Source organism: Ricinus communis, chromosome 2 (genome assembly GCF_019578655.1).
Source record: "Ricinus communis isolate WT05 ecotype wild-type chromosome 2, ASM1957865v1, whole genome shotgun sequence".
NCBI classification, from domain to species: domain Eukaryota; kingdom Viridiplantae; phylum Streptophyta; class Magnoliopsida; order Malpighiales; family Euphorbiaceae; genus Ricinus; species Ricinus communis.
Genome location: NC_063257.1, coordinates 1,009,436 through 1,023,538, shown reverse-complemented (window position 1 = coordinate 1,023,538; position 14,103 = coordinate 1,009,436). Strand labels below are relative to the sequence as shown.

The following is a 14,103-nucleotide window of genomic DNA, read 5'->3' as shown; positions in this document are numbered from 1 at the left end:
AAATGAATGCAGAAGTTATAATCTTTTCAAACAATAGAGTTTGGTTTCATGTATTTGTAAATAATTTTGCTCCTTTATAGTAAGGAAATAACCAAAATTGAAAAATATTAAATTCTATTATTGGGGAAGGGAGGGGCTAATAGGGGCCATGCCTATTAAAATTAATTTTGTACTTTTCAAAAATATTTAGCCCTTTAAAATATAGTCATACGGTCTTTCAACTTTTATATATTTTAGAATTTTTGTTATATGATTGGATCATAAAAAGCTTTAGTTATGATTACTATATTTTAAAATGCAATATTTAAATTTATTTAACTTTTTTAATCTCTAAAAGATTTAGGTCCTTCTTGTAATTACTTTGAAGTTTTAGCTTAAACTTTTACAAACTTAGTATTTATATATTAATTATTTAATTTTATTATCACTCTTTTGTTCTATATTAAAAAATTTCAAATTTAGTACATAATTTTTTTAATTTTAATAATTTATTTTGATATTAATTTTAAATTTATTTTTGATAAATTTATGCACCAAAAACTATTAATATGATTATAATTTTAGTGATAATAATAACAATAAAAATTAAGTTATTATTTAAATTGTTATTCATTTCATAATTAAAAATGACATCATTTAATAAATAAACAAGTATCTAATAGATTAAAAATAAAAATTTAATTTCAATTTTTAATAAACAAAATTTTAATACATCTCATACATTTGAATTTTTAATATACAAATAATCTAATAAGGTTTAGAACATGATCTAAGAATTTTAAGTTTTCATCTATTACTTCTTTTTCTATTGTTTGTTGCAATAGCATAAAGCATTTAATGTCTTAGATTTTAGAATTTAAAATAGAAATAATAAAAAGAATATTTAAAAATAAATTAACAATTCTAGTAAAAGTATATTTAGTCACTTGAGCAAGTTATTGGTTGATCATTACATTAGATGCTAAAATTAAAATAAATATTAAAAAATAAAAAATAACATACTAAATTTGAAAATAAATGCAATTATATAGTCATCAAGCTATTAAAGAAATAATAGATTATGGTTGAAAATTTCTTATTTGATATGCATTTTTCATATTAAGAAATAAGAAGTATTAAACTGAAGTTTAGATAATAGAAATTAATAATTATAAACTAATCAGCGATAAAATTGAGGGTGGTTTTGACTTTTAGTTGAGAGCTTAATAGGCCACTAATTAAAAGGACTCATCGTCTCGGGTGCTGTCTTGTATTCAAGGGCAGGGATTGTAATTAATTGAGGATGAACTTGTTAGCACCTTTTGCCTTTACCAATGGGCTCTGTTTAATATTTTGTCTTTCTCATATGTCTGATTATGGACCTCAAACCCTCTAAAATATCGTATTGGGCCACTTACTTGGAATTTTCAATTTATTTTTGGAAGTCATAGTCGCGTATCATTATCAAGCACCCGATTAAGGCGGTCTTAATAAGTGTTTAGTGCTTAGTTCCGCTGATTAAAAAGTGTTTAGTTCCACTAATTAATGCAGCTCAGATAGTTCATAATTAATCGTTAGTAGCTGATAAATATATTATTTAATAAAATTTTATTAACAGTTATTGTTACTTTATCAAATGACCATTAAAAATATAATATTATTTTATTATTTTTAATCATTTAAATTAATAAAAATAATAATTATAAATAATATAGTTAATTTTATTTAGATTAGTTATTTTATTATTAAAAATACTTGAAAATTACTCAAAAAATATAAATATAAATTTAGATTTTACTAATAAGAAATTTCTAATTTTTGAAGCTATAATTATAAATATCTTAATTATTTAAATATTAAATATAATATTATTTATTATAAATTATAAAAATTAATTATATAATATTAATTTAAAGTAAATTATTATTAATAAATTTTAATAAAAATAATATTGTTCAAATATAAAAAAATTAAATCAGCTGATAAGAAAAGTCTTTAAAATATAGCTGATGTAATTAGCAGTTAATTAATACTAAATCAGCTTTCAGCTGTTGGTTTTTAAATCTTTAACAAGCGTTGTGCAATGAAAAATAACTATTAACTGGAGAAAATATTTGAACTCAACATCCTCTCCGTGGTTCCAACAAATTTTCATCTTTCAAGCTAAACAAATAAAATTTTAAAAATAGTTTAAATTAATAAAAATATCATTTTTACTCTTTAATTTTCTAAAAATATTGTTATTTCTAAATTTTTAAAAAAATTTATGGTGTATGTATTTTTTAATTGTTTGTGTTATTTTTCAGTTGTTTTATCCAAAAACAACAAAAAAGACTACTAAAATCGTAATTTTGAAAAAAAATTAGAAAAATTATTTTTTAATATTTTAAGAAAATAAAAATTTAAAAAATAAAAAAATTATAATTTTGATAAAAAAATTATTATTATTAAAATATAAAGCACTGGAATAATATGCCTAAAGCCATCAATAAGAGTCCATAATCACTATTTTAAACTTAATTCAATTAGTTAATATAAAATATGTTTATTGAGTAGGTTATACGAAAAAACTCCTTTAATAATTTAAAAAATACATAATTTTATAATTCTAATATAATTTATCTACTGAAAATATATATTAATTTTGAACTTAAAATTTCTTTAACAAGTGTGTTTAATTTTTTATATATAAGATTTTATTTTGACATGTGTACTATTTTTGACACATAGAATTCAAACTTATATTTAATTTTATAATTTTTTCTATTAATTTATTGATTTAAAAGTTATATTCCTAATTAAACACTCATCGTAATCCTAAAATAAAACATATTACTAGTAAATTAGTAGACAATGATTATTTTTTAATTAGATAATAATTATTCTAAAAGATAGTATTAATTATATTTTAATATTATATTAACTAATAAATTAGTTTTCTAGTTAAATAATGCTTCTAATTTTAAAAGATAATATTCTTAAATATTATATTCACTAAGAAATTAATTTTTAGTTATACAACAATTTGTAATTTTAAGAAAATAATATTAATTATATTGATAGTAATTTATATAATATAAGTGTCAATAAATAAATATTTTAAAAATAATTTATTGATAGTATTAATTTAAAAGATAATATTAATAAATAAATATTTTATAATATAATATAGATAAAATTTTAAAAAATAAAAAATAAAAAATATTATTTTTGAAATTATATAAATTAATATTAAATATTGATAATTAATTAAATTATTTTTATAATTAAAATAATAATAACACTGATGTAATTTAACTGAAATAATTAAAAAATATTATTTTACAATTTAAATGAGTTGACCGAATTCATCCATTTATATCTAAAATCTTAATGTGAATGTGTACACCAACTCTAAGATGTTGAATTGCGTGTCCTATTCAATAATCTAAGAAAATATACTGGACGTTGAATTATGTGGCTGATGAGGGATATTGAAGGCAAACACATACTAGAAACCAGTGGCCACGTGTTACGTCGGCACAGTGTGACACACGGGAAAGGGAAGGGAGGAAGGGAATCACATGCGGTGCACGGATTTTGTTATGAACAAATATTGCACATCGCCACCAGTTTGAATATAAATTTATTATCTGCTCGCTGAAACTCAAAAAAGATCAATAAACTTTCCCAGCATTTTCTTCTTACCTACCGTTATTAAAGCATATGATAATACCCCTAATAAAAATCCCAACAAATTCCGACCGAACTGGCATTACTATTGGTCCAAACACACTCCCCAACAATCCTTATACTTGTCATCATGCTGCCAAAGTCCAAGTCATTCGGAAAAACAATAATCAATTGGAAAACATTCAAGAGTAAAACTTTCTGGCCATTTTCATGTCCTTCCTTAGTGGTGTAAAACCATTGACTGACTCCAAATACTTTTAGTTTTGCAATGATATTTTCTTTCGAATACTAATACTTCTCCCAAATTGAATTAAATTAAATCACGCAACTCTTGCTATGGAGGTCATTTATTATAAATAGCAGAAGGCAGTAGTGAAGAGAGCAAGCAACCTCCTTTCAACTTTCAGATCTGTTCTTTTTCCTCTCCTTTCTGTCTAGTCATGACTCAAACAACTCCAAACCATACCCAAACTGTTTCTGGCTGGGCAGCTCACGATTCTTCTGGGAAGATCACTCCTTACATTTTCAAAAGAAGGTATACTTGCTTCTTACTAGTTACTCTTACAAGTTCTTCTTCTGCTTTCTTTTGGTTGCTTAATTAGATTTTCCATTAGTGCTGAAAAATTAATCCTCTTGTACTTGTTCTCTATCCAGAGAGAATGGCATAAACGATGTAACCATAAAGATCTTGTACTGTGGGATCTGCCACACTGATATCCACCATGCCAAGAACGACTGGGGCATCACTATTTACCCTGTTGTCCCAGGGTAACACCTGCACATATTCATCTTTCTCTCTCTCTTAAAACATGCAGCTTCTTTCTTTTTTTATTTAAAATAAGAAATTTTCATGTTTATGTATTTCTGCATATTAGGCATGAGATTACTGGGATCATTACAAAAGTTGGAAGCAATGTAAAGAACTTCAAAGTGGGAGACAGGGCTGGAGTTGGATGCTTGGCAGCTTCTTGCTTGAATTGTGAGTTCTGCAACAATGATCAGGAAAATTATTGCGACCAGATACAGTTGACATATAATGGCATTTTCTGGGATGGTAGCATCACCTATGGTGGCTACTCTGAGTTCTTGGTTGCAGATCACAGGTATAAGATTCTGTTTGATCTTTAATTATATCCTTACTCTTTGTTTGCCCCACATTTGAAACATTTAGCCGCTAGAAAAAGGACTGAAAGTGTCCTTTGGAATCATGATGAGATATTTGATCAACCAAAAATATTGTCTTTAAGCATTTGGTGTATGCCTAAACATTTATATGAATTCTAATATTCTATATCCTTACTCCAAGTAATTAAATAAATGAAGCGTGGTTCCATCTATCACATGTTTCATGTCTAATATATACAAATAAAATAAATATATTAAGCTACTTTTTGTAGATGCCCGACAAATGATTGATACGAAGCTAACTTTTGTAACTTTTGACATGAAGGTATGTGGTGCATATACCAGAAAGCCTGCCGATGGATGCAGCAGCGCCCTTGCTCTGCGCTGGAATCACTGTATTTAGCCCCATGAAAGACAACAAACTGCTGGATTCTCCGGGTAAAAAGATAGGGATAGTTGGTCTAGGGGGTCTTGGACATGTAGCAGTAAAGTTTGGCAAGGCATTTGGTCACCATGTCACTGTCATTAGTACCTCTCCATCTAAAGAAAAAGAGGCGAAAGAACGTTTGGGCGCAGATGATTTCATAGTTAGCACCAATCCTGAACAAATGCAGGTTTGGTATACTTTGCCCCTAAATTACATGTGAATAATTGCAAGATTGTCTGCACATGCTCAGTGCTCATACTACTGCGTCATTTTTCTTATTTTAAACTTTGATGTTTTATATATACCCAGCAAGGCGATATCTGAATAACTTATAATCAACATATCTAATTTCGTTTTTGGTGGTGACAGGAAGGGAAGAAGACATTAGATCTTATATTGGATACAGTATCAGCTAATCACTCCCTTGGGCCAATCTTGGAATTGCTCAAAGTGAATGGGACATTGGTGGCAGTAGGTGCACCAGAAAAGCCATTTGAGCTGCCTTCTTTCCCTTTGATATTTGGTAAATAACCCGTTCTTTTTCCCACTTGCTAAATTAAATATTGGATGTTAATTGAGGAAAATCTAAACGAGAAATTCAATTCGTTGCAGGCAAGAGATCAGTGAAAGGGAGCATGACAGGAGGAATAAAAGAAACACAAGAAATGATGGATGTTTGTGGCAAGCACAACATCACTTGCGACATTGAGGTTGTTAAACCAGACAAAATCAATGAATCCTTAGATCGACTTGCAAGAAATGATGTTAGATACCGATTTGTCATTGACATTGCAGGAAACTTTAACCCATCACATCTTTAGAGAAGCAAGAGTAGTCTTGGTTCTCATCTACCTATCTTCTAGTTCACTTTGCAGGAAACTTTAACCCCTCACATCTTTAGACAAACAGAGTAGTCTTGGTTCTCATCTACCTATCTTCTAGTTCACTTTGTTGTCTCATTCAAGTCTCAGTAAACTATTTATCTACTTCTGTGTATCTCTTAAGAGATTAATAAACAAACAAATAACTTTTGATTGAATCCTTCTTATTTCGATTGTGAATACATTACTGAGCTTGAATTGTCTAATGGAAGCATTTTTCTTCAGTCGCACTAAAAAAAATTGACTTTTCAAAGTCAAAGTCCTTTTATACCCATTGCATTGGTTCCAACTTGTTGGAAATCTAACGTGACTGAGGAAACCTGTACCTGCAGCTGCTACCCTCAGTTTAATGATGAAGATGCCAAAAACATTTTAAAGACACCACTTTCATAAATAATTGATACGAAAAATGCATGTTTTTAGATGAAAATATACCACCAGTATAACCTGGAATATTATTTCCTTCTATTAGTGCTAAATAAAGTTACTATATACACTCCATTATCATCTATACGAAAAGTTGACATAATGACATGGTGCCTTCCTGTAATATTTAAAGAATAAACCCTATTTTCTTTGTTGATTTTCTTCAGTGATGGATGAATTTTGAAATCACTATATAGGGTTTGGATTACTGTCATCTATAAAAATAATAACAACAAGTAGAAGAACAGAGGAGAATTTGTCTTATCCTCTCAATGTAATTAATCAATGATGAGTTTAGTAATTAATCTCTTAATTACTGCTTTAGACTACTTTCTTTTGGATATATATATATATATTTTTTTGTATTTCTTGTACTCAAAAGAAAAGCATAATAATAATTAGAAAAGTTGCATCACGAAAATAATCGCAGCCACATCAGATAAAAATATTCCTAAGTTAGCATATTTTGATCCATTATTATGCCTAAGCATATGTTCCTCTCTCTTTTGTATAAGAAATAAAAAAGTAGCTAATGTTTATTTAGAGATGGCGAAGGAAGTGACAAAGAAGGAGAGGTCTCATAGCAGCAAGAAAGGGACTATGGAATCACCAGAAGTGTTGGGCGGCGCAGCGGAATTATTTGTCGAAAATAAAATTAAAGACAGGCAGAAATTAGATAATAAATGATACTGAGAATTTAACATGGTTCACCCTTAATGCTGGATTACGTTCACGAGACAGAATCCGAATAAATCTTCCACTATTAAAATAGCAGGCATACAAAGAGAATACTTTTACAGAGAAATCTCACCAAAATAATGACACTCAAGTGTTTCCCACACACCCGAAATAATCTCACTATTTTTATTTCTCACCTCTCTCACTTCTCGCACTCTTTAGAGAAAACATTCTCTAGCTTGCCTATTAGCCTAAAGCTAATAATTCTTTTTGTGATGCACCTTTCTTCATTCACCTCCTTGTTATTTATAGGCAAGGAGGTGAGTAACCGCCAAGCAATTAGCTTGGAGGCTACTCCAAGTTTTTTTTAATAAATAACGTGGGGTCCACTATGTGGAAGGACCGCCAACAAATCTCCCCCTCCCGACTACATGGGAGGCATCACCATTCCAGCTGCTTGTCTACAATATTCAAACTTTCCTCGCGGAAGAGCTTTGGTTAATAGCTCTCGGGTTCTCCCCCATCAGTTAATAATACATACTGATCTTCAGGATATCTGGTAGATTGTTGTCGAACTCTACCAGATCTCCGTAGAATTGGAGAACCCACATCTGCTGGTGGATGATGAAGAACACCATAATCATCAACATTACCTGGTTCAAACTCAATGGGAGCATCTTGACCATCTATCGCCGGTTGATTGTTTTCTTCATCCAACATGTCTAGGAACCGTTGTTGGAGGAATCAATTCCAAGTTTGTTGAATCTCCATCAGATTGCTCAGAAACATTTTGAGTCCTTTTAATATCCTCAATGGTCTGATTTTCAACAAACACAACATCATGGCTTCTGATAAGCCTCTTATGGACTGGATCGTAAAATCTATAGCCAAACTGATCTTGACCATAGCCCACAAACACGCACTCTCGTGTCTTAGCATCAAGTTTGGACATCTCGTCTTTGGAATATGCACAAAGGCTTTGCACCCAAATACTTGTAGATGACCATAGGAAACATCCTTTCCCGTTCATACTCTTTCTGGAGTATCAAACTGTAGAGCGATACATGTTGAAAGGTTGAGCACATAAACGGCTGCCAGTAGAGCTTCACCCCAAAACATCTTAGGCAACTTTGCATGTGAGAGTAAACATCTAACTCTCTCCATTAAAGTTTTGTTCATCTTCTCAGCCAAGCCATTCAACTACGGCGTCTTAGGAGGTATTGTTTGATGCCCGAATACCATTGTTTTTGCAATAAGCATCAAATGGTCCAATGTACTCTCCACCATTATCTGTACGAATACACTTCAGCTTCTTGCCAGTCTGTCTCTCTACCAGAGTTAGAAATTGCTTGAAAACTTCTAACACCTGGTCCTTTGTCTTTAAAGTATACACCCATGTCTTCCTTGAATGATCATCAATGAAAGTCACAAAGTATTGAGTACCACCAAGTGACTTCAGCATTGGTCTACAAAAATCTAAGTGAATCAGATCTAACACATTCTTCATTCTAAAAGGAGGGAAACTTTTGAAAGAAACTCTATTTTGCTTCACTGCCAGACAATCAGTATATTTCTCTAAATGAACCTGTTCCAATCCATGTACCACATTTCTTTTAGCCAATATCGACATTCCTTTCTCACTCATGTGATCGAGTCGTTTATGCCACAACTCAACTATACTATCATTCTCCATTATATTGACATCGTCACGGGAGAGCTTTGCTTGCATCATGTATAGTTTTGAATATCGTTTTCCCCTGGCCACCACCAATGAACCTTTGGTAAGCTTCCATTGGCCATTAAAGAAGGTGTTGCAAAAACATTCATCATCCAGCTTGCCTGCTAAAATCAAATTCAGGCGCATATCTGGAACATGCCTGACATCCTTCGAGACTAGCTGCGCACCATTTTTTGTTTCTAGAAGGACGTTACCTTTGCCTATGACTTTTGCAAAATTCTCATTTGCCATTCTTACATCACCAAAATCGCTTGATGTGTAAGATGAGAAGAATTCCTTCTGAGATGTAGCATGAATGGTAGCACCAGTGTCAATCACCCAACTCATCTCATGGATTGCAAGGTTAACAATATCATCATCATGGACTATGTTGAATTCCCCGGCAACATTTGCTTGTTCATCATCATTGCTGTCATCTTTCTTCACATCTTTGCCTTTGTTCCTTTCTTGGTCATTCTTTAACTTTCGACAGAATCTTTTGATGTGGCCCTTTTTCTTGCAGTAATGGCACTCAGTATTAGCATATTTGTTTGACTTTCCTCTGTTTTTGTTTCTAGGTTTTGGACCTCTAGCTTCACTCCTCCCTCTAGATTCTGCAACGAAAATATTTGACTGTGATGAAAAGGAACTTTGTGATCTTCGTCTACTCTCTTCATTCAGGATGCCACTTTTAACAGCTTCCACATTTATTACTCTGTTTGGGGCAGAATTTGTTAGTGAAATCTTTAAAGTCTCCCAAGACTCTGGTAGAGAGGGGAGCACGAGGAGAGCGAGCACCTCATCGTCAAAATTTATGCTCATACTTGACAACTGATCCACGACCCCTTGAATTTCATTCAAGTGATCTGCTATAGAAGTACCATCTTGATATTTTATCTGTTAATTTTGCCAGATAAAATAGTTTGTTGTTGCCGGTTTTCGACGCGTACAACTCCTCAAGCTTCTTCCATAATGTCTGTGCGTGAGTCTCATTACAGATGTGGTTGTACACATTATCTTCGACAAACTGTTGAATGAAACCACACACCTGCTCATGCTCGAACGCCCATTCTTCATCCAATTTTTTTCGGGTTTATTTCTTGCAAATATCGGTAAATGCAACTTCATCACAAATAGGAGATCATTCATCTTGTTTCTCCATATGCGGTAATTCGTGCCATTTAAACTAACCATCTTGCCCGTCTTCGTCTCCATATTTTCGACAAATGCCCAGCACTTCAAGAAAGAGTAAATAAATATATCTAACTTATTTTATGATGTGGAGGATCCACTATCTAGTGGCAACCACAGAGCATATGATAATTAGATATACATAGATACTCAAGGGTGGCTCTGATACCAGTTGTTGGGCGGGGCAACAGAATTACTTTGTCGAAAATAAAATTAAGGACGGGCATAAACTAGATAATAAATGATACCGAGAATTTAATGTGATTCACCCTTAATGCTGGGTTACGTCCACGGGACAAAATCCGAATAAATCTTTCACTATCAAAATAACAGGCATACAAAGAGAGTACTTTTACAAAGAAATCTCACCAAAATAATGACACTCAATTGTTTCTCACACACCCAAAATAATCTCACTAGTTTTATTTCTCATCTCTCACTTTTCGCACCCTTTAGAGAAAACGTTCTCTAACTTGCCTTTAGCCTAAAACTAATAATTTTTTTTTGTGATGCACTTTTTTTCATTCACCTCCTTGCTATTTATAGGCAAGGAGGTGAGTAACCACCAAGCAATTAGTTTGGCCAAGTTTTTTTTTTTTTAATAAATACCGTGGGATCTACCATGTGAAGGAACTGCCAACAAGAAACACCTCTTTTCAACCCAGGATTATAGTCTTTTTATAGAGCTGTTATTGCAGAGTTGATTGCAACCCTTCTCTTCCTGAATGTCACCATAGCTACTGTTATTTGCTACAAGAAACAAACTGAAACGTGTGAAAGTGTTGGCCATTTAGGCATTGCACGGTCTTTTGGCAGCATGATTTTCATTCTTCTTTACTGCAATGCTGGAATATCAGGTTCATTCAAACCCTTTAATTTACATACTAGCATAGGAACTGAGTTTAATTAATGTTAGTCTTGCGATGAACTAAGTTTCTTTTTTCTGAAAAAAAGAAATTACATGTACGGGCAGGTGATCACGATAATCCAGCGGTGACATTTGGTTTGTCCTCGAGCAATTGCTGACATGGTATCTCAATGCTTGGGGGCAAATATGTGGATTAGGTATAGTTAAGGGAATAGTGAAAGACTTTTATAATGTACAAGGAGGTGGTGCTAACCTCGTGGTTGCTACATACTCCGAGGGTACTGCTTTAGGAGCTGAGATTATTGGCACCTTTGTCTTAGTCTACAGTCTTTCCTGCCACTGATCCTAAGCGTAATGCACGTGATTCTCAAAGTACCATAATTAATTGGTTAAGCTATGGTTTTCTTGGACATGTCTCGGAATTTTTAGAAGTTTCAGAGAACTCAAATAAAGTGTTTATTTATATATACACACCTTCAATTTTCTTGGACTTATTCTTACTGTACCCACATGTACTGTTCAGGTTTTGGCAGCCTCCTCAATAGGGTTTGCAGTGTTTATGGTGCACCTAGCTACCGTTCTTATAACAGGCACGGGAATCGATCCGGCTCGTAGCTTTGGGGCTGCTGTTACATTTAACAACGAAAAAATCTGGGATGACCAGGCATGTTACATGTTCTTAACTAGCTTCTTTCAAATTTCTCTTTTTCTTTATTAAAGAAAAAAAAAAAGTAGTTCTTCTATTGGTGTTTAGAACCTAATAAATTGCACGCATTACTATTTATTTTGTGTATATATAAATGTTACCTGTGGTTTTTGTGAAGTGGATGAACAGTGGATTTTCTGGGTGGGGCCATTTGTTGGAGCACTTGCTGCAGCAATCGATCACCAGCACATATAGAGAGTCGCAGCCATAAAAGCATTAGGATCTTCAACACTAATCCCACAAACCAATCTATAGTTCGATATATGGTCTTAAAGAATGGTGTTCCACACCTAATTCATCATTTGCAATCTCCTTGGTATGGCTGACAGCCATCGACCATGTCTAATTCTTTATTCCTACATGCTCTATTCCTACATAGTGCAGTTCATATATATATATATACTATTGCCTGACTGGTGGTTGTGAGCTTGTGTATGCGGCAGTGGGGACTTAATTGTGTATCTTCGAGGTTATCTTTAATGCGATGAAATGTTAATGCTTTTTTTGGGTTCTGAATTTTTACAAGTCTATTTTGTTGTTCGAGTGACTGGTGACATAAGTCTAAAAAACATTACATACCATTCAATAGTATCTAACACAGCCAGAACGACCCTAATATACCTTTTATTTTTCTTATCCCACAGTAATTAATTGAGATCTAAATATGATGTAGTAAAAGTTCCAAATGCAGTTTCACACTTGAGAATAAAGCTAAATAAATTGAAACTCTTTCAGGAACAGTGAATTTGCAATTGATATTTGTTTTCCTTTTAGGGCCTTACAAATTATCAAGTGATTATTATATAAAAGGACAAAGGTGTGCAATATCTTTAATCTGATTTTGTTGTGATTGTGATATTGCATTGACATCTCATTATGATTTGCCTTAATAATGGACTTTCATTTGTCTCCCAAAATTTAAGTGAAATGAGTAGCATTTCTAAAATTGGAATAAATTATAGTGCTAATAAAAACTATATGTATATGTTTCTCATCCCCTTTCCGCTATTGTTCTTAAGAAAGAAATATAAATCAATCGACAAAGCATTTAGATTGTATTTTAAAAATTGACGCTTGCCTTTTATGGTTTCTCTTAATGATTAGGAGTTATCCTCATCTTCTCAACAAAGATTTGCATATCTAAATTATTGATGATTTGGATGACAACTTAAAGGTAATCAGAATTATAAAATATTAAAATCAACAGAACAGGGAAGTGAAAGAAAAGAAGAATCTCAGTACTTAAATCATTTAATTTCTTCTAATGCATTATTGAATGACAAAAAACTGTGTATTTATCTATTTATTTTCGTACAGTCATTTGCAGTCTTTGTTAATAATGATGATAGAAAAGTTATTTACTTATTATGAACAACAATACAATCAACACAAAATCTATTTCAAATTTGAGTCTTTATGGATGACTACATCCATTTCAAATTCAAGGTTTGGTCTTTTCTTGTTCTTTGATGTTCTTAAAAGAAAATCAGAAAAGAAAAAGAAAATGATGTATCTAAATATTTTGCATGAAATGACAATTGGCAAAAATAATTTCCATTGATCTCAAAAACTCTCTCTATATCATAATGTTACAGTTAATTATTTTTCTGTTTTCTGTTTTTTATTTTCTTATTTTAAATTTACTCGATTAAAGATTGTTCAACTTCAGTTGATATTATTAAACCCATCATATATATTATTGGAAATCTGGGATATAACTGAATATGCATTTTTTTTTTTTTAATTAACACAATTAAGTAAATATGAGCAAATAGATAATTTCATCACTGTATTTCCTTTTCTAAGCCGCAACTTGGAAGTGCCTCTATGTTTAGATAATGGCTGTACTCCGATAGTCACCTCATCGTCTATACATTTCTAGTGGCAAAACTGTTGAGTATTGGAACTTTCATATATTTTAAATTATTGTCCTTTTTGCTCAATTAGTTCCAACATTTTCTGATGATCGTTGGGCATAGAAAACCTTAAGTTTGGCATATAAATGATCGATAGAATCATTGGCACATTAAGATAATGATTAAAGGACAAATGGGAAGGGAGCAAAAACTTCCAAAAGGCTAGAGAACTCCAAAGCAACATTTTATGTTAAGAACTCGGAAACAACTAATTAGTACGTGGCCTGCTTATTATAATTACATGTATAAACTCGTTTCTTAATTGTGTCCAGAAGGAAGATGCCAAAGAGTGGAAGCAATAATTTCTTATATATAACTTATTAATTCTTTTTTTTTTTTTCTTTTTGCAAGGGCAAATTGCAGGCCACAAAAAGCAATCAGATTTAGTGTAATTAATTAAATAATTAATTGTGTGTGGGATATCTAGTTAGTAGGAAATTAAGGTGATGTGCAGAGAAATGAAGCAACTTCTTTAATCGTCATTTTGCGTACAAAATTTGTGGTGGAAACCATCCGT

General features: G+C 31.8%; 2 protein-coding genes across 2 annotated transcripts; both read left to right on the top strand.

Annotated features, from left to right (window-relative positions):
• The first annotated feature begins 3,642 nt into the window (after nucleotides 1-3,642).
• Nucleotides 3,643-6,242, top strand: LOC8267819 (probable cinnamyl alcohol dehydrogenase 6). Its single transcript, XM_002510536.4, has 6 exons — nucleotides 3,643-4,186; nucleotides 4,306-4,419; nucleotides 4,527-4,754; nucleotides 5,102-5,390; nucleotides 5,573-5,726; nucleotides 5,816-6,242. The coding sequence occupies exons 1-6, from the start codon at nucleotides 4,092-4,094 to the stop codon at nucleotides 6,022-6,024; spliced, it is 1,089 nt and encodes a 362-aa protein (XP_002510582.1). The 5' UTR covers nucleotides 3,643-4,091; the 3' UTR covers nucleotides 6,025-6,242.
• Nucleotides 6,243-10,590: 4,348 nt separating this feature from the next.
• LOC8267820 (aquaporin PIP2-7-like) lies at nucleotides 10,591-12,163 on the top strand. The gene is made up of 3 exons (XM_048370620.1): nucleotides 10,591-10,953; nucleotides 11,488-11,628; nucleotides 11,789-12,163. The coding sequence occupies exons 1-3, from the start codon at nucleotides 10,939-10,941 to the stop codon at nucleotides 11,879-11,881; spliced, it is 249 nt and encodes an 82-aa protein (XP_048226577.1). The 5' UTR covers nucleotides 10,591-10,938; the 3' UTR covers nucleotides 11,882-12,163.
• The last annotated feature ends 1,940 nt before the right edge of the window (nucleotides 12,164-14,103 follow it).